This window comes from Cryptococcus neoformans, chromosome 12 (genome assembly GCF_000149245.1).
Source record: "Cryptococcus neoformans var. grubii H99 chromosome 12, complete sequence".
Classification (NCBI taxonomy): Eukaryota; Fungi; Basidiomycota; class Tremellomycetes; order Tremellales; family Cryptococcaceae; genus Cryptococcus; species Cryptococcus neoformans.
The window spans coordinates 313081-331995 of NC_026756.1; the positions used below are offsets into that span (position 1 = coordinate 313081).

The 18915-nt window shown below is 47.3% G+C and overlaps 6 protein-coding genes and 5 non-coding genes; 4 read left to right on the plus strand and 7 right to left on the minus strand.

The window, feature by feature from the left end:
• The window catches only part of CNAG_06103 (RNA binding protein), a 4227-nt gene extending 656 nt beyond the window's left edge, over positions 1-3571 (minus strand). The window contains exons 1-7 of the mRNA XM_012197745.1: positions 3213-3571; positions 2965-2976; positions 2481-2916; positions 2317-2433; positions 868-2270; positions 693-797; positions 1-637 (exon numbers count right to left, since the gene is read on the minus strand). The exon at positions 1-637 is cut by the window's left edge and continues 656 nt beyond it. Of these exons, the coding sequence (XP_012053135.1) occupies positions 542-637; positions 693-797; positions 868-2270; positions 2317-2433; positions 2481-2823 (2064 nt within the window). The 5' untranslated portion in view covers positions 2824-2916; positions 2965-2976; positions 3213-3571 and the 3' untranslated portion in view covers positions 1-541.
• A 390-nt stretch (positions 3572-3961) lies between these two features.
• Positions 3962-6979, minus strand: CNAG_06104 (hypothetical protein). XM_012197746.1 has 5 exons: positions 6030-6979; positions 5759-5970; positions 5261-5710; positions 5127-5211; positions 3962-5066 (listed from the first exon to the last, which is right to left on the minus strand). The coding sequence occupies exons 1-5, from the start codon at positions 6552-6554 to the stop codon at positions 4341-4343; spliced, it is 1998 nt and encodes a 665-aa protein (XP_012053136.1). The 5' UTR covers positions 6555-6979; the 3' UTR covers positions 3962-4340.
• CNAG_13068 lies at positions 3996-7071 on the plus strand. The gene is made up of 4 exons (XR_001046334.1): positions 3996-4167; positions 4226-4319; positions 4380-5091; positions 5137-7071. It is a non-coding gene; the product is annotated as a hypothetical RNA (non-coding RNA).
• On the minus strand, positions 6987-7892 carry CNAG_13069. XR_001046335.1 has 1 exon: positions 6987-7892. It is a non-coding gene; the product is annotated as a hypothetical RNA (non-coding RNA).
• A 93-nt stretch (positions 7893-7985) lies between these two features.
• CNAG_13070 lies at positions 7986-8561 on the plus strand. The gene has a single exon (XR_001046336.1). It is a non-coding gene; the product is annotated as a hypothetical RNA (non-coding RNA).
• On the minus strand, positions 8153-9465 carry CNAG_13071. XR_001046337.1 has 3 exons: positions 8802-9465; positions 8467-8746; positions 8153-8403 (listed from the first exon to the last, which is right to left on the minus strand). It is a non-coding gene; the product is annotated as a hypothetical RNA (non-coding RNA).
• CNAG_13072 lies at positions 9122-12715 on the plus strand. The gene is made up of 4 exons (XR_001046338.1): positions 9122-9258; positions 9322-9490; positions 9569-9738; positions 9810-12715. It is a non-coding gene; the product is annotated as a hypothetical RNA (non-coding RNA).
• On the minus strand, positions 9606-13494 carry CNAG_06105 (hypothetical protein). Its single transcript, XM_012197611.1, has 2 exons — positions 12745-13494; positions 9606-12685 (listed from the first exon to the last, which is right to left on the minus strand). The coding sequence occupies exons 1-2, from the start codon at positions 12948-12950 to the stop codon at positions 9778-9780; spliced, it is 3114 nt and encodes a 1037-aa protein (XP_012053001.1). The 5' UTR covers positions 12951-13494; the 3' UTR covers positions 9606-9777.
• Positions 13495-13647: 153 nt separating this feature from the next.
• On the plus strand, positions 13648-15351 carry CNAG_06106 (chaperone regulator). XM_012197612.1 has 7 exons: positions 13648-13757; positions 13806-13850; positions 13927-14043; positions 14096-14238; positions 14291-14698; positions 14751-14934; positions 14985-15351. The coding sequence occupies exons 1-7, from the start codon at positions 13731-13733 to the stop codon at positions 15150-15152; spliced, it is 1092 nt and encodes a 363-aa protein (XP_012053002.1). The 5' UTR covers positions 13648-13730; the 3' UTR covers positions 15153-15351.
• Positions 15278-17169, minus strand: CNAG_06107 (G protein beta subunit-like). XM_012197747.1 has 11 exons: positions 16914-17169; positions 16755-16828; positions 16625-16695; positions 16540-16573; positions 16370-16482; positions 16159-16306; positions 16029-16106; positions 15849-15970; positions 15653-15798; positions 15525-15600; positions 15278-15470 (listed from the first exon to the last, which is right to left on the minus strand). The coding sequence occupies exons 1-11, from the start codon at positions 17023-17025 to the stop codon at positions 15428-15430; spliced, it is 1017 nt and encodes a 338-aa protein (XP_012053137.1). The 5' UTR covers positions 17026-17169; the 3' UTR covers positions 15278-15427.
• Positions 17170-17688: 519 nt separating this feature from the next.
• On the minus strand, positions 17689-18551 carry CNAG_06108. Of its 2 annotated transcripts, XM_012197749.1 has the most exons (5): positions 18460-18551; positions 18185-18404; positions 17907-18074; positions 17799-17826; positions 17689-17747 (listed from the first exon to the last, which is right to left on the minus strand). In XM_012197749.1, exons 2-5 carry the CDS (start codon positions 18276-18278, stop codon positions 17720-17722), a joined length of 318 nt encoding a protein of 105 aa, XP_012053139.1. In that variant the 5' UTR covers positions 18279-18404; positions 18460-18551; the 3' UTR covers positions 17689-17719. The 2 variants fall into 2 exon arrangements, with proteins under 2 accessions (XP_012053139.1, XP_012053138.1); XM_012197748.1 differs by having other exon boundaries at positions 18185-18551.
• Between the last annotated feature and the right edge of the window lie 364 nt (positions 18552-18915).

An 18915-nucleotide genomic window follows, 5' to 3' on the forward strand; every position in this document is an offset into this window, starting at 1 on the left:
ACTTGATAGCAGAACGAGGCATGAGTACCTAGCTCTTGGCCTATCTAAATGAGATTTTGCTTTTCGTTGGTTCCTAAACAATCTCATGGGAGGTCTTTATTCTTCGACCGTGTTAGGCAGTTGCGATCAATAGCCTAGTCAGCGTCGTGTTGGCATTATTTCGTAGAAGAGGTAAGCCTGGATTTTATGTCACTCCCAACATTGGCCGTCGTCAGGAATTTGGCATGCAAACGAAAACATACTTCCAATAGAAGAAACAAAAGAGCGAAAGCGAGAAAAAGAACAAATGTAAATAAGAGATTCGAGCCTTTCGAACATACTTGCGCCGCCTGCCCCTGACCCTCTTCTCTCTTCGACTCAATAATGATTACTTTCCCCATCTTCATCCATCTCCCGCCATTTCTCGCTATCTAGATATTGAAAATGACCCCTCATGGCTACATATTGACATCTGTCACCATAACAAATTTTCAAAAATGGGAAAAAAGGAAAGACAGAAAAGAATATGAAGGTACTTGATGCGGCCGATGATGGGAGCAGTTTATTTGGATTCTTTGGGTCCGGGAGCGTACTCTTCCTGCCCTGGAGGGTGTGCAATGTCCATCTTGGTTCGGACGTTGTAGAATACCTTGAGGAACTGTACAGAATCATCAGTTTGAAACTGGTCAATTGAAGGAGAGAAGATGATATACCTTAGTCCTCGCACCTTGAGCCGAGATACCATTGTCCTGCAAATCCTGATCTGTCATCAACACCATGTCATTCCAGTTGGACTTTTCAAAGTTAGGCGTATATTTCTAGCGGTTCCCGTCATCAGCATCCAAATCATACAATACGCTCTCAAATGTAGATAAGTCAAAGACCCACATGCAACCTGAGAACTCTCAGCCAGTTGGGCACATCCTCCAAAACCTTCACATCCACATCTTCCGGTCCTGCCACACCGGCGCCACCACCAGCACCTCCACCGCCAGTCTGTTGACCAGGCGCGGGGGAGTGGGACTTCAAAGGATTGGGACTTCGCCTTCCAGGCTGGTGTTGCTGTTGATGTTGGTTGTAGTGTTGGTTAAGGTGCGAAGACTGGCCTCGACCAGCGCCACGTCGAGAGGGATTCAACCCCGGCTGAAGGCTAGGCGCGGAGGCGTTGAACGGCGAGTATTGGGAGTTCTGGAGTTGTTGCTGCATAGCGAGCATCTGCGCCGCTTGGGCTTGCGCGGCGGTCAAACCGTTTAAACCAGGGTTCACACCTCCGAGTCCTGCAAGGTTGTAGTTCAGTCCGAGATTAGCCAACGTTGTGGAATCGGCACCGATACCCAAGCCGCCCAAACCAAACTGATCAACAAGAGGCGAACGTCCCCCTCCAAATTGGTTAGGAAGAAGGCCAGAGGGTGTACCAGGCTGGGTAGTGTGCGGATTGACAATCTCACCGTCGTCGTTGTATTGCCCTGAGACGTTACGAGACGTCTGACCGGAAGCGAGACCGCCAGTGGGTCGTCGATACTTGCGAGCATCGTCAAGAGGAAGGTAGCCAGGGTTATTGAGCTGGAGGGTCGCCATGTTGAGAGCCTGGGAGAGGTCGGCGACGCTAGCAGGAGCGACGAGCTTGCCGTCATTGAAATTCTGTACGAGAGGGGTGTTGACCATGCTCGCCCAGCTGGCGTTGTTCCCAAATGGACTGGCCATAGGGGACTCATGTCCGATACCCAAGCCAATACCAGGGCTGCCAGCAGAAACTCGAGGAGAGCGAGGGAAGGCAGCGCTTTCACGGCGGAGGGATTCTCGAGGTTTACCCGAAAAGTCCGTAGACTTGGGTCGGGGTTCAGGAGTGGGCGACTTGCTTCTGCTACGGCCAGACATGTTACTCTCCAAACCTGGAGATGTACCCCGTTCGACCACCTGATCGAGCTGACCTTGCCACCTGTCGTGGGGCTGGAGTGTACCAGGAGCGGAGATACGGTTCTGTCTTGCTTTCGCGGCCTTTGCTGCAGCATCATCTGGAGCGAGATAATGTCCATTACCAGAAGAGCCAGCGAAACCGGCCCCGCCGCCTGCGGAGGGGGACTTGAGGTTCATATTGGACAGCTTGGACTCGACCTGAGTCTGAAACGCGTTGCTACCGGAAAGGCTGGGAGAGAGGAGAGCAGACATGGGGTCAGATTGGGACATGTGGTGAAGCACCGAAATGAAGAAACGGATCTGGACCGGAGTGGAATATTGAAGAAGAGAGTATAGAGCGGCAGTACGCTCAGCCTCGGAGAGAACGCGGAACCCTTTGTATAATCAGCGGCGGACGCAACGCTGGAATGAATGACTTACATTGCTCAATCGCGCCAAGCTCTTCGGTAAAGTTTTGGTCAGTACTCGCAGCAGCCATTTCTTCAAGGGTCGCTTCCCAGTTAGCAAGATGTTTAAACCACTGATCAATTTGCTCCGCTAACCGTGTGTCAGCACAAATTCATGATCAATAAGAATCGACTCACCTTCGGGAGTCTTGGCCTCGCGGGTGGGAATGAATTCACTGCTCGGCCTAGGGCCAGTAGTGGCGGAAACGGCCCTTCCACTGCCAACCCCGCTTGGCCTTGGGCTCAAGCTGTCCCTGTTTCCCATACCCATAGCAACAGACGAGCTCACGTGTCTGGGTTGGCTAGGGGAGCTAGGAGATGCAAGTCCAGGGCCCAAGCCGAGGGATCCAAAACCTTTGGAGTTACCGGATGTGGGAGGACCAAGAGATTGGCGGGTGAGTTTGGCCGGGTTAGCAAGGTTAACAGGAGGTTCGGGAGAGGGAGAGGGGGAACGGTGAGGTCGGAGAGTGTGGGAAGCCATATTGAGCCAGTTGTGTAGATTGACTAGATCACTTGTTCCAGGAGTAGTATAAGACGAGTTGATGACCAGCCGTCAGACGGACCTGCACCGGGACTGTATCGCTAAAGTTAGCTAGGCATGATTGATTGACGCGTAACCCACAGAATATAAGGTCTATCCCACGAAATAGAACAGTGTGCGGGGGCCAGTTAGGAGCAATTTATACGAATGATAGGGGAAACATGTAGTCGAAGAGTGTAGTCGAAGAGGGATAACAAGAAGGACATGCCATACTAGCATCAGCGTCACATTCTCTTCTGCAACTTCAGGCTCTTCCTTTGATGGTGCGACACGCTTCCATTCTCAGGGGGCACGCGTCTGCTCCACCGAAGGAGAGGAATGGGACTCACTGCGTTGGTAGAGAGCGTGTGTGAGTGGGCTTACGGGACTATGTGCAGGATTGTGAGGCCTGCTCTTTGTTATAAATATGGAGTTTGGACGTATGTGCGTGATGTAATATGGGAATAAGAAAACATACGTAAGTACGCTGGCCCCACCATTCGTCCGCGGACCAGCAGCGACGCGCTTCGACAACGCACAAATCCAGTGCCCGTGTGGCGAATCAGTTTTCTTAACTGTGCTTTGTAACTTTATTTACTAATTGGATTTTAAGGAATTAGGGTGGCCCAAACCTGAAATGCTCATTATTTATTAGGTGTCAGTATCGGGGGGCTTCTAATGGCCGAAAAAAAACGTCGGCCCGTCGTCGCTTTGTCTGAAAAGCGACTTGACACCGTTGGCGACGACAAAGCGCCGATGCTATATATAACTACCCACCCAAAAACAGTTGACGTGCGAGGCACCATTAATGGGCGTAGGCTCGACACAAGATTCTCGACGGACACTCCTCGGGCCTCGTCCTCGTTGGAGACTGATCGATGTCCGTCGAGGGGCTTGTGTCGAGCCTATAGTCCGAGGAATCCGCTGTTGTTCGTTGATGTTAACAGGTCGTCACCACATGTCACTCATCACGATCCTTGTTGCTCGCATGTGATGCTTGTAATATGATTCCTTAGCTCATGAGAACTTAGAAGTTTCAGGCGGCGATGCACTACGCAGGCCATTTCAGTCATTGCGCATATGCTCTACTTTTCATCGTATCCTTGTTGACCTTTGCATTTCCCATGGGTTTTTGATCTACACTATTACTTCAAATCCCTTCCTCTATAACGTTTCGCCAAGCTAATCGCCGGTTAATTGTTCCGCCTACCACGGAGGTCCACTCCTTTTCTCGCGGGTATATAACAGAAGAGGAGGAGAGTAGAAGAAAAATAATGTCCAAATGATATGTTATACGGAAACGAAGTAAGGGTATATCAACCAGAATATATGTGTATAATTTGCCCAACTGAAGTGAAAAAAGGAAGAGACTAAATCAAAGTTAACGAAAGGTACAGCGTATGAAGGGGTATCGCATAAAAAAGGGTTTAGATCGTGTGAACATCATTCACAAATTGGTCAGTGACTTTCGACATCTCTTAGATGTTGATGGCTCCTAACAGGAGACCCAATCCCAACAGCCCACCCATCCACTCCACTCTCCTTCCTGCAGAACTCTTCGCCACACCCTTGGACGTACTCCCTCTTCCGGATCCCTCTTTTCCGTTACTAGTGGACAAGCTTTCCACGTCCACCGTGGCACTTCCAGAGCCTATGATACTCGTCGGATACGTTAATGTCGCATACTCCGAAACGTTGCTTTCCTCGAGAGCCGCATCGCTGAGATATACTAGGGCCACAGAAGGTGCAGGGACAGGCACAATGCAGACACCTTCATCGCACGTAATGGTAATCGTTTCAAGGTCGCCGTACAGTCTTCCGTCAGAAGCAAACGATTGACCAAGAGTCTGGTTGGCCCAATAAATATCGTACTGCTCGCTCACACTGTCGGCTTGGAGATATCGGACCTGTACCTGGGTCGGGCTCTGGTTTTGGATGTTGATAGTAACGTCGAGATCGCTACCGCGCGTGGAGTCATCGATAAAATTAAAGAGCACCATACGAGCGACAACATCGTTCTCGTAGATGGCATAGACGGGGTGGTAGATGCTATTGGCGTCGTACTCGGGTAATGGGGTGAGATCCACGACCCGAGAAGCGTTGGATTTGCCAAATGCTTCGGAAATGACGAGGGTAGGGTAGTAAACGGATCCGGGAGTCCATTGGAGGGTCTTGGAAAGCTTGGAAGGGGGAGGAGTGAAGGGCTTTCTCAGGAATAAATAAGCTAAGGTATTCTGATTGAAGAAGTGTAGGAAAAAGCTTACGTTGTAGTAGACATTTTGACCGCCGACGTGCATTAAGGCGGTAGAAAAGTTGGCATACGCCATTTGAAGGGCAAAATCGGTCAACCTGATATTCTATCAATAATTTCCTTATTTTAATGTCCATCAAAACGCACCACATGGCAGCACCAAAGCTGTCACTTAAACCAGCAAAACCACCACAACTCGCCGTGTTCGTTTCCAACATCACCAACTCCTTGCCAGCATTTTGCACAGTGACTGAATCCGCAAGGTATTCTCCTACAAGTGCTTGAGCACTAGTATGGTTCAAGAAATCACTGAAAATGTCTTGGGGTTCGATTACTTTACCGTTGACTTTACAGTTGTTTGTCGGGTAATGCTGAACGGTAACCGCTGAAAGTCTGTCAACGTTTTCTTCGAGCCAGCCAGCATTGATAAGGTCGGAAAATTCGAAACCGGGAACATTGCAGCATAGGGAAGGGCCGATAAAAGCATTGTTATTGAGCAGAGAACCATTGGAGACAATGGATTTGACCACGTCATCGTACTCAGTGACGAAATCGCTAACACCCCAGCCTGTGGACCGGTGGTTATGGTTGACATATCTGCTACATATCAGCGGGCTGTACTCATCTTTCTACGATGCTGCTTACAGATCAGGTTCATTTCCCACACTTAAGCCTAAAAGACTGTCACCCAAAATTTCTTGCGCCCAATGAGCGGCAATAGGGATGTTGCCGGTGGGCGAATCCACATCGGACTCGTTGAAGGCCAATCCAAAATACCACTCCGCTCCTACAAGGGATGTAATGTTGGACATGATGTAAAACAGTTCAGGGGAATAGTTGATGAGAGGTGTGTCGGTCTAAGCTCAAGGTCAGTCACGCGACTCTTTCACCCTTTCGATGTTGTAATGAAACTTACAACGCCCGAGCTGACTTTTATCTTCTCCATGGCAACACCGCCTTCCAACCCATCCACAAATATCGTACTGCCTTCCTGACTATTTCCTCCAACCCTGATAATTGGTCCTGCGCCTGCCCGATTTTGGATGTTGGCCATAAAATTCAAAAAAGGCACTTTGAGGTTACCCGACGAACTTCCTAGCAGACTAGTGGCAACGGACAGTTCGATGGAGAACCCAAGGAAGTTACCTTTTTGAGGTATGGACAGTGACAAACCTTCGCTTGCTACTCCGGCACCATCGGAAGGGATAGAAAGGGAAAGGGAAGTGACTGCAGGAGATGGAGGAGCCGGAGGAGTGAGTCGAGTTGGGTCGTATGCCGGTAAGCCGGTGTATGTCTGGCCAGCGGCGAGAGAGGATGTCGTGGTAGGTGCAGTATCGGTGTAGAGTGTGACTTCATCGGCAAGGACGGTGTGAGAGAAAATAGATAGAATGGAGAAGAGGACGAGGGTGAAGGAGATCGGGATATGTGGTAATAAGGCCATGATGTGATGGATGGGGATGCAGAAGGTGAGTGGTTATACAAGGATATAGAATTGGCGTCGGACGTTATGGTATAAGAACAATGAGCGGGTGGGAATAGGTAGAACCTGGTGTCAGGTGTACCTTCTGATGGATCCGGATTGATTACTGTCTCCCATCAATGTCTGGGGCCTTTGGAATGCTCGGAATGTTTATCGGATGTCCAATATTATTGGTCGGATGCTTAGGTACAATAAGGCGCAAATTATACAAACAACGATCGACTAAGATCCGGGCCGAGGAAGTTAATGAGGACGTGAGAGATCTTGAGGCGTCGAGGCACTCGACAGAACCCTGGCCACTATGTTTGGGAAGTGGATGGAATTTAAGGCGATTTAACTGGAGATGCAAGGAGTTTGGTAAAGTGGGATGTGCATGTTAAAATCATGCGTGGGTGGGTCGCAATCCTCCTTATTTCCTTTCGTATCGCCCTCTTCCTTCTTCCTCTTTCGCCCTTCCATCACGAAGGAAATGACGATTTACCACCTTGGGTAAACAGAAGGTCGGCTTGCACCGATTAATGGTCCTAAATAATAATAAATATTTATGCAGTCAAAACAAACTTCGATTCCGCCCATCCGTTCCGGTGGGGCCTGGACAGGGGTCTCGGCGTCCCTGATCAGCGATTACTTGCTCACTTGCACGATTATCTCCTCCGTTTCTTAACCTCTCCCCCGCTATTAGACCATGCATGTGCGGTCATGTGATGCCTTCATTGTCAAGCGTCAAACCCAAATAAGGAGCTCTGAACTTAATACTGGTTATTTCATTGCTGAACGGAGAAAAACAGGAAGAAACCAAATATGCAGTGCGAAGAATCGAGGATCGAGGAACAGAAGAGCAAAGGGCAGAAGAGCCAAGCCCAAACATCCCAAAGCGCATGGCGCCATATACGAAGGGAACGAGCTTGTTTGGGTCATTAGGGGAAAAGGTACAGATTACACAGGGTAAACTAGACAGTCGGCATCAGAAGGCAAAAGGACAAAAGGGCACAAACAACAGACCAACTGACTGACAATAGAACGAGCAAAACAACGCGTAATGAATATTGCGGACGCGCTCGAGCATCTGACGACATTTCTTGGATTCCAAGCTATCTACTAGGAACAACTCCAGTGCCTGTAACTGGAAGAAGTCGTTGTTTGCGCCCTACTTGGTTGATGCATTTGTAGAACTCGTCATTCGTGCAAGCGACTTACATGAGGTGGGATGTCCAAGCAGTTGTAGGTGACACGTGGACAGGATAAACAACAGCCAGGGCGGGAGAGAGAAGTCCGGAGTCGGCAGCAGGCAAAATTAAGATATATTTATACTTGTATAATTTCATATTCATTCAAATTTTCTATAAAATATATACTTTTCTCTTTATCTTTTCCACCGACACTTAAATTAACTTAAATTTGACTTAATTTAAATTTACAGGACCATTTATGTTTTCTCTTATATGTAGGTTTTTGCTTAAATCAGCTGTATGGTTTAATTAAATTTAAACTACTGGCCGACGCTTCACAACGTCCCACCCACGAACTTTCATCTTTAGCAGTCCTCTATATCTCTGCAGCGTAAGGGACATCATACATTATATAATTATATTGTCGTCTCTATCATCATAATTCCAGAACTCTGGAAGGGCAGATAGATGCTGCAACTGAGATTGTATCTCAAAATCCGGATTAGGATCGATTGAAGTACATCAACCTGGTTGGGCCACAAAAACAGACACATGAATGAGAACAATGGCTTCCGTTGCCCGGCGATACATGACCAATAGGCCGATGCCTGGGTTGCTATCGGAGGGGGGAAAGATCTCAACTATGAACCAGGAGGAAAACATGATATATCAGCTTGGGGTATTGCTTACGCATGAACACGTACTGGAGGCAATGTACATGAGAACATGCAGACTCACCAAACGAGAAGTGCCTCCTCCTCTAGGATAACACAAACAACACAAAGTCCGCAAGAGCCGGCAGCTTCTACTCGAGAAGCAACAATTCTTTGCAGGGCGAAGCGCCGACAGAATGCACAACCGTGGAGGCTAGCCAGGGAAAGATGACCAAAGCTAACCCGAGGATGAAATTCAAAAGTCATACCACAATCAGCGGCATAGTAGGGCTGGATAGAAATGGACCGAGCTGATACGCTTCTACATCATCTATCGTTTGAGCGTAAACGGTTGTTAATTCCTTGTTTCTGAAGCATTCACTCACATAGGCGCTTCGCCATACGACATCATCCATACGTCACTTTCCGACGGGTGGATGCCTGCGTAATAGGCGAAGGAACATAATAAGTATACCTTGAGATCACTCATGACAAATGAAGTATGAAGACATAAGTCGACAAAGGACTCATGGCCCATGACCCTTTTAACGTCTTTGGCGGATTTGATAAATTCGTGGCTTGCAGTGTTACAGGATTGGAAGCGTGATTGCACATTCCTCAATTAATCAGTAATTCACTATGATGCGAATAAAAGGAGGTGGAAGTCGACGGCTGAATGAAAGAGGCATTGATACTGATGAGGCTGTTTGGAGTTATATACTGTATATTTATCTATCAATCAGCCCTTCCCATTCAGAATGCTGTTCGATCAAGGGACTTCCCTGGAACGGTGATAGTCAAGCACCATTGAACGGGATAGGAGAAGCTATGGGACCTTGAATCGTATGTAACTCAGGCTCCACTAAGTTTTGAGCTTCAAGCTTCGATTCTAATCTAATCTTCGAGAGAATGTTCCCCTGCTGTTGCTTTCTACCCCGACCGACGACCGGAGGGGCAGCGGCTTCTACTACCAGCTAAGCTGCCTATCGAAATGAAAGGAAAGGTATGAAGGGAATACAGTCTATTTATAAATTAGGTGGATGATTGGCAAAACAGTTGATAATTATCTAATAGCGTAAGTGGACATATTTCACTTGTACAGTATGGATTTATGACATGCAAAGCATGATGCCATCATTGACAACGCTTGGAGGGAACTCCCATTCATACGGCAACCATCCCTCTGGTCTCGTTAACTTATCAGGGACAAGGGTCCTCAAATCTAACAACACTTATCATACAGCACCTTCTCCGCTCTCTTTATCTCATTCTCGCGAGGTTCTTCTGAAAAGTTTAGTAATTGACCTGATTTCTCGTGTCACGGTGCGTATCCATTGGTCCGCTATCAGCTTGAGCAAGAAGTTAGGAAACTAAACGATCAGACTTGACAGTAGAGTGGTTATCCATGAAAGAGAAGGAGTAAGCAGAGGATTGGGAATACTTCGATGGACTAGATTCTTGGTCACGATCGCTCTGATAGTCATGGGAAAAAGTGGGTAAGTCAAAGGTACAGATCTGTGGCGGAGAGCTATCAGAGTCTACCCATCCATTGCGTTGAAATGGGATTATGAGCGGAGGCGATCGGTGGTCACTCGATGCTGAAAACACCTGACGAGATGTCTTTGACGAATTTCCAGCTACTTTTGTACGAGCCGCTGGCTGTCGTTTCCAGCTAAAGTTATCATTTAGGAAATCCTGCGTCATCTGTGGAGGCTTTAAAGGGGAAAGAGAGATATCGAGAGCATTTATTGTTGATTTATGGCTTGTCCTTTTGGCAAGGGATACCAGCGTTTTCGACCACGTTAATTCTCCCGCAGGTCCCTCTGAATCAACGCATCCTTTCGCATCAGGCAATACAGCCGAATGCCTCATCGCACTTGCTTGTTCTGACCAGGTGGCACTATTCACTGGTGCTTTGCTCTTGGTTTCCTGCAAAGATAGCCACTCTTTGCCTCTAGGAGCTATCTCGCAATCCGAAGGAGGACATTGTCGGGACTCTTCTTTTTCTGTGGTTGAATTGTTCACCTTCATTTCTTCAGTCGGCCGTTTTTCTTTTGCTTGCCAAATAGCCCTCTCAACTTCTTTGAGAGTCACACCTTGTGATAAGATCTGAGCCCGCTCATTAGAACTTATCTCATCTTTTCCACTTTGGCGGTTTCGCTCAGCTTCATCGACCGCTGATTGCCCTTTACATTCGCTATCACCCTTATTCACGGACTTCATCATTATTTGAGCAACCAACCCTTGTCTTTCGGCTTTGGCTTTCCTTTCCTGTCTTGTCTCATCTTGAATGGTGTCTTCTTTGACTGCTTTAGTTAGCTTTGCCTGCTTGATTTTGAAAAGCTTCAGAGAAATCTCAGTATCCGCCATCTCCATTTGAGTGTTGTATTTTTTCTGCTCCTTGATCGGCAGATCCCCATGGCTCTTGATAATTTCCATCCCTTCCTCTCCAACAGCAGTCTGGGATGACCCGATCTCGATTTTCAGACTTTTGATCATGCTCCTCAGTTCGTTGGCTTCTTTAATGCGCAATTGCTTCTCGTGAGCGGCCAAATCATCCCCTTTGATGGACTCGGTGAGCTTCGAGCACTTTGAATTGTATTGGGCAAGGAGCCTGCCCTTGTCCGCGATCGAAAGCGCTGCTGGGGCACCATTGGTTTCGATAAATGATGATAGAGGCGATGATGCCTTCGAATGAGCACTGCCTTCATGTTGGGGCGCGGGAGCGGTAGCTTCAGCTTCTTCCTTGTCGCTGATCTGTTTTGTTATAGGACCTTTCGCTTCCTTGCTGACGTCTTTTACTTTGCTCGCTTGTTCATTTGCTTCGACCTCTTCCATGAGTGCTTTAATTTCCTTCTTCACCCTATCTGCCTCTTTCATTTTTCCCAGCTTTTCTTGGTGCATCGAAGAGGCTTCATTCAAAGCTTTGGCAATGGCAGCATTTTTGATTTTGTAGTGCTCGATGGCTTTATCTCGTTCACTAATAGTGTTTTTGCGAAGGCGTTTGTCGTACAATCGGGGAGAGGTAGCCGGAGGCGATACTTCAGGCAATTTCTTTTCAACCATAGTTTCTTTTATTGGCTTTTCATCTTGGAGCTTGACATCTGTTTCGACAACTGAATGATTGATGCTGGAACAACGTTCATCGCTCAAGACATGATCTTGGAGGCCTGGTTCGTCCTTGCCCTCATTTCCTATCACGCTTTTATCCATCAAAACGTCACATACTGGCTCTTGGACCGGATGAGCTATCTGCGTAGTAGGTATCATCTGAAGAAGTTGTTCCTCCCCTTCGTTCACTTTGTTTCTTCTTGGTTCTTCGGCCTCTAGTTCTGCATTGATGACTCTGTGTTCCCCTTTATTAAACTTCTTCTCTACCAAATTTTTTTTCTTTGCGCTTGGCCGACGGTTTTCCTGTACATCATCTATTGCCCTGCCTTTGCCTTTGCCTTTGCCTGATCTCCGCTGTACCTTCACTTCACCTTTACCATTTGCGAGACTCCCCTGATCCGGCTTAGCAATATCAATCGCCTGCATAGCCTCTCGTAACTTTCCTTCTGTCTCCTTGGCTATTGCTTTCATCCGATTCCTCTCATCATCATTTTCAGACGCTTCGTACTTTTTGACGGCTCTACTGTAATTCTGCCGATATTCTAAGACACACGTTTCAAGCGTTTTGAGATCCGTTGAGTCATCTGCTGCAGTAGAATATGAGGTTGGAGTAGATTTGGCGATGTTGCTTGCAGCAATAGTTGTATCACCTTTGCCTTGATGTCCTGCATGTTGGGTTTCTAATGTGCTGTTGGTCTCTTTCAAAGGTTCGTCCTGATCTGATCTAACTTCTTTCCTCTCACTTGACCTTCGATCAGACGAATCATTATCATCCCCGGCTTCTCGCTCCGTGTCTTCCAAAGCCCGGATGGTTTCTTTCAATCTCCTCTCTGCACTTCTTACTTTTTCATTCCGTTGTTTCTTTTCGCTCTGTTCCAAACGTGTCTCCTTACAACTTTCTAGAGTTCGATTGCATGCGGTGTCGTGCTTTTGTGCATACGTTTTGAGCGGGGATAGACATGATTTTAAGATGACCGGGTTAACGAGGGTGGAATGAGGAGGGCGCTTTGTGACTGCGTTTTGCTCATCGCTTGTGGAGTGATGACCAGAGGGCCACCATTGCGGACCTGGAGGATATGTCATCCATGGATAAGGACAGGGAAGTTGAAGACAACATCCATATGGAGAGGCCATATGAGGCAGCTGTTGATGACACGACCTGTTCACCGATGTATCAGATAAGCGGTTGTTATTGGCAAGTGAAGGGCCAAAACTTGCAAAATAGTTGTCGATAAGGTGATGTTGTTGTCTAGCTGAACCTGGTGGTGGAAGATGACTTGCGATATGTTGAAGGGCAGGCGTCTCCTGGGTAGGCTTGGCGTCAATGGGCTTGTCATCTTTCCTGTTAGTAACAGTAATGACCTCTGGCGCAGGAAGGTCAACTTTGTTTTCCCGGTCAGCACCGTTGGTAAAAAAATCCTCATTCATTTCTTGGCTCGCAGAGTCTGACTTGGGCTCAGAGTCAGTGTTTTTGTTTGTCGGGTGACTCTCAGCTACGAGCTGTCGTAGAAGTACCAACACTTCACTGGCCATTGGATTGATTGCGGCTTGTTCTATTGAGCCCACTGGCTCCAACTTACCCTTGTCTTCTTGCTTGATCTCATCAGGAGATGGTGGGTCGGGCTCGATCCTTTCTCCCCTTGCTGTCGTCAGACCCTCCATCTTGCTCCCCTTCTGCCTACCCAGTAACTCTCCGGCAAATATCCTCACTCGTTTTTTCACCAATGGTTCTTTCTGTTCTCCCGTCTTCAATTCTTTTGTTCGTCTCTGCACTCTCGTTTCCAGCTTTTTGGTCGAGGCGAAAAGCGACTTGAATTTGAATTGGGGTTTTGGAGGCGGAGATGGTGCCGGCGTAGGAGGTGGAGTGGTTTCCTCTCCACTGCTATCCGAATCAACACCCAGAGGAGCGTACATGTGGTGTAGTTCTTCCTATGAGGGCTATAGATAGTAAGCAATTATGCATCAAAATTAAATTGCCCTACCTGAGCATACATCGCGCACTTTCGAGAATGTTCGCTCCTTTTCGGAGCTTGCGTCAAAGGGCGACGCCAATTACGTAAAAATGTTTGGAGGTGGTCGTCATAGCCGGGGTGGCTTCTGGGTGGTTCTACAAAGTGCGATTCAATTCACATTTCCATTTATATTTGGACACCAGAGGTTTGCTTATTTCCAGCTGAATCTGAATTTGCTAAAAGAATACTAGCATGGTCAACAACACAGAGTACTATAAAGTGAGTATGTCTTTCTGTCCAGTGGCACACTCCAGCTGACATCCGCAGACCCTGGGTCTTAGTAAAGATGCTTCCGAAGCCGATATCAGGAAGGTGTGTTCTTGCTCATTTGTCCTTGCTCATTTCCTCAACTGCGGGAGTGATGACTGACAAAGCTTCTGATGTCTAGGCTTACCGAAAAGAATCACTGAAGTGGCATCCTGACAAGAACCCTGGAGACAAGCATGCCGTTGCTGAAGAGAAGTTCAAGAAAATCAGTGAGGCGTACGAGGTCCTTTCAGATCCTGTGAGTTTACATGACGGAAGTCATTTGAAGCCGTACTAACAAGTCTATGTAGAAAAAGAAGGAGATTTATGACCAATTTGGTGAAGACGGTCTCAAGGGAGGCGGCGCTCCCGGTGGTGGTGGCTTTGGCGGTTTCCCCGGTGGTGGTGGTGGCTACAGTAGCTTCCACGCTACAGACCCCAATGACATCTTCAAGTGAGATTAGAGTCATCCAGAATACTGAACTCCGGCTAACTGTATCTTGCAGCACTTTCTTTTCAAGCATGGGTGGTGGAGGCGGCGGTGCCGAAAACATCTTCACTTCCTTTGGCGGTGGAGGGTCCAGCCGAGGTGGACCGCGAATGCGTTCATCACGAATGGGAGGCGGCATGGGCGGTATGGGTGGTATGCCAGGTATGGGTGGCATGCCTGGTGGTTTTGGTGATGAACCCTCTTCTTCCGCTCCCCCTCCTCCAGGAGAAATCATTAAGCCTCTTGCACTCACTCTTGAGGAATTGTACAAGGGCGGCACCAAGAGGTTGAAGATCACCAGGCATTTGCAGAGCGGTGGACAGGCCGAAAAGATTTTGGAAGTTGCATATAAGGCGGGATGGAAGAAGGGCACCAAGATCAAGTTTGCCGGTGCAGGTAACGAGGATGAATATGGACAGTCTCAGTACGTTTGGTCCCCTTATCGTCTTGGCGGATGCTAACGTTGCTTCCTTCAGAACTGTCACCTTTGTAGTTGAGGAGAAGCCGCACAACCGATTCGAGCGAGTCGACGATGATCTCGTCGTCAAACTCAACATTACCCTTTCCCAAGCCCTTCTTGGTCCCGATGGTGGCGGTGCCATCACTAAGGAGGTAGAGCAACTCGATGGTAGGAGGATACAAGTTTCGTTACCGGAAGGCGTAAGTTCGGGTTATTTCTGTTCATGTTTACCAATATTGACTTTATCCAGCAAATCGTCCAACCTGGACAAGAAACGCGTATCCAAGGCGAGGGTATGCCAGTCTCAAAGGCCAGTTCAGTGAAGAAGAGCGGGGATCTTGTCGTCAAGTGGAATGTTATCTTCCCCACCCGATTGACCCCCGAACAGAAGAAGGACTTGAGGAGAATCTTGGGTTAGGGTTATAATTAAGTAAAAGAATAGAGCACGAATGAATGGGACATAGACATATTCTTTTGGAAGAAACAAGGTAAAGCAAGCGAGGTAGTCAGTTGTTTGTAGCTTCGAATACAAGTTTTCAATCGTTCGTTTCTTTATTTCAATGCATTGATTGTATGGCTTCCTCTCAACGAAGTCTGTCACAATCTGTACCGACACATTATACCATTTTGCCAACGAACGTGAAATACAAAAAAATGGGGCCCAAGATTTGTTACAAGTAGTGAAGCAGTGCATCACGCGAGGTTGATATCGTTCAAGGCACAGCACACTGCCGCTCTAAACTACCAGTCAGTCATACTATCAACGGTTGAGTGGGTAACGATAACTGACCGATGATGCCCATCGTATTGCCTCACAGTCTCTCCGAGGCTCAAATCCCATAGCCTAGCTGCATGATCGCTCGAGGCTTAAGCATTTTATTAGCTCCCCCTATAGCGGTTTGGCAACTGAGGGCTTACCAGTCACGAGATACGCGGAGTCCGCACTAAACGCCGCATCCCAAACCCATCTTTGATGGCCTGCCAAAGTCTTTTCAAGAGTATAATCTATTCCGGCCGTTGACCAAATCTTGACAGTATGATCTGCTGAACATGTCGCAAGATACCTAAATAGGACCGCATTAGTAGATTCGGAGGGAAAAGGAAATATCCTTACTTTGTGTCGGGACTGAGAAGACAACGAGTGATATACTTTGTGTGGGCTCGGAAACTGGTGACAGGGACGAGATTGGCGTTGGCATTCGGTACTGGGATGATACGCCAAACGTAAACCATTCCCTGTTCAATCAGCGGTCAGTTGTTGGGCTCGAATGCGAGAACGAAAGATGAGACGCACGCTGTCATTGGCAGCTACGAGAGTATTTCCGTCGGATGATATACTAACGCTTCTGATAGGTACATCTTCATCCGGTACCTATCCGCTGTCAGTACCTGTCTCCAACTTGAACAACGGGAACGTGTCTTACAAGCTCGTGTGTACATGTGTTCTCCGCCAAGTCCCATATCTTGACTGATCCCGACTGATCACAGCTTATCAATTCTCCTTGATTCGGGTGGATTACAACGTCGTTGACAGGGCAATCATGTAGGTATATACGTTGAGTTTGAGCCGTCCTGTACCAGTATTAATCCATCAGTTATATTACCATATGGGGCAGGGGATCAGAGTGACCATACCGTGTGTCCCAAACCTTGACTGTTCCGTCTTCGCTACCAGTGACAATCCATTTCCCTAAAGCGCTATATGCTAAAGCAACTACATTCCCAACATGGCCTTCAAGGGTTGCTATCTGCAAGGTAGTTTGGTCAGTTGGTCTCATATACAATTCCACGATGTTTTGGCGTACAGGGGTGTTCGATAGTGACTGAATATCCCATATCCTAACCGGCATCAGCTAAAAGAGTTCGAGATGAAATGACATGCCGACTTACCGGACAGTACCATTCCCAGCAGCGGCTACATACGCCTTATTCGGACTGATAGCTAACCTGTTCACTTGTTTCTACGTCCGTCTCTAAGCAGCTATACTTTTAACGGCCTGCAAAAAAAAGATGAACGGACCCATTGAGGTGAGAGTGTTATTTGTCGATAGCAGATACCACTCCACGCTTCCCAGAATCTTATGGTATGATCATCTGTAGCCCGGTCAGCACTCATCTCTCACCCAGTCACCCATCTCCTCATATTAACATAGATTTATAAGCTATGAGCGATACTTACATCCAGCAGTACAAAGAATGACGCTCATCTCTGCCGCTTGAGCTTGGGCGGCGGCATCGGAGTTGTAGCCTTGTGAATCCGGAGCTTGAGTCTGTGTAGGTGCTGGGGCCATTTTCGTTGATCCTTCCACTTTGCTTATGACTGACCGATGAAAATTGAAGGAAGTTTATCGTTTGCGAGGAAAGGCGGATCTTGGATGGGTTTAATGATCGCACTGTAATAGGCGTATCGATCAATCTACGTAATAGTTATACCGAGGTCTGTCGGTCTTCATCTTCTTGTCTTCTTTTTTGCTACTACGGCGGACATCGCCGCATGGAAAGACTTACACGGTGAATGATGATAATAGTAGTAACACAAGAAGTGGAAAAAGAAAACTGCTCGTCTATATGGGGCTGTCTTCTTTTCTCTTTTCATATAGAGCGCGAAGCCAAATGAAAGATATCATTTATAGCAAGAGCAGTTCCTTAGAAAGGAAAGAGGAGCTTCCAGCTTGGGAGGAGGCAATTTTTTTTTTTTTTTTTGGGCACACCTTGCCCGTGTCATGACACTATGTGTAATCTCAATTTATTCCATCAGGATACTGGTGCCATTCAGCTGTTCTCCTATAAGGTGATCGAACAGCTGTACTATCTATATAATCAAGGATATAGCGGCATATCGCGGCGTCGTGAAAGGAAGTTCAATTATGAGTCTTTCATGTGAATTAGCATGTTCACAGCGCGATAAAGGACCGAGCGGACATTTGCGTATGGATTGCCGCAGATTCTGTAATTTATATTGGGATCCCATGCATGCAAACCTCGTTATCCAAGCAATACCTCGTAGATTATACTATGAGATGTAAGCGCAACTCATCCTTATTATTCCAAGCTAAAGACTTACACGCCAATGTTCACAACTATCAAAGGTACTACGTTTCAACATCAGTTCAAATGTATCAAACACCCTAACGGCGCCTTCCTCAATGGAGGGAACCTGACAACAACTCACTCCGCATCAATGTTCTAGTCGCCCCAATGAGGTTCACTAACTTTGCCTTTACTCCGGCCCCTTCTGACCCACTCGGCCCACCAAAGCCGGCAGTGTCAAACATCTGTGGTGCAGGTGAATGGCCGAACCCCGCATTGGCTGTTGAAGGTATACGGGTAGACCATCCGACTGTTTTTTGAGGCGAGTGGGTTGACGGGTTGATTGGAAGCGGAAAAAGGAAAGCGGAAGCATGCCGGTCAGTATCACCATTTGATGAGAAATCACAGAGACAAACGCACTCCTGGCAAGGAATCGTTCTTCATTGAGGATGGCGATAGCGTTTGTGAATAGGAGCCCTATGTAAAACAGGCTGCCAAAGTATCCGAAGACCATTGATTAGGTTGCGTTATTGATTGCGATACCGTCCAGAGGGTGAAATGTAGAAGCTTCAGCAAAAAGCAGTTCGCGGCGCCTTGATGTTCTTCCAATGTTGATCTTTGAGATGTTTGGTCGGAATGACTGTAACTGAGTCGGTTACAAGAAAAGCTTGGACAAGGAAAAAGCAAGAACTGACAGGACAAACGAAACCCGCCGCGCTCGAAGCGTCTTAGGTCAAATGTTATGATCTCAGGACTTGTATAAACTGGAAGCTGATGCAAACATTAATTATCTCGATACTACACAGATGCATGGGAACAGGAAAAGGAACTGCAGAAGAAAAGATCAGAGCGTAGAAATAGATAATTCGTAAGAGGGGCAAAGCAGGCATGGTAGTTTGCAGTTTTATTTAGAATTGACAATCGCTCTCGCTAGCCGCTGATAGAAGACTCCTATTTACTATTAATTATGATGTCGGAACAATGGACAAGTGATAATTAAGTAGTGTTCCACCGTGGCTTGCCTGTTTCGTCGTTGTTGGTGCAGAAGCGCAGGCGATTGTTTATGATGGGGGATAGACTGTTGCGCTAAAAAAGGAGTCATTTATTTTCCTTTTCACCTCATATCGTTTTCCTGAGCATGATAATTTTAG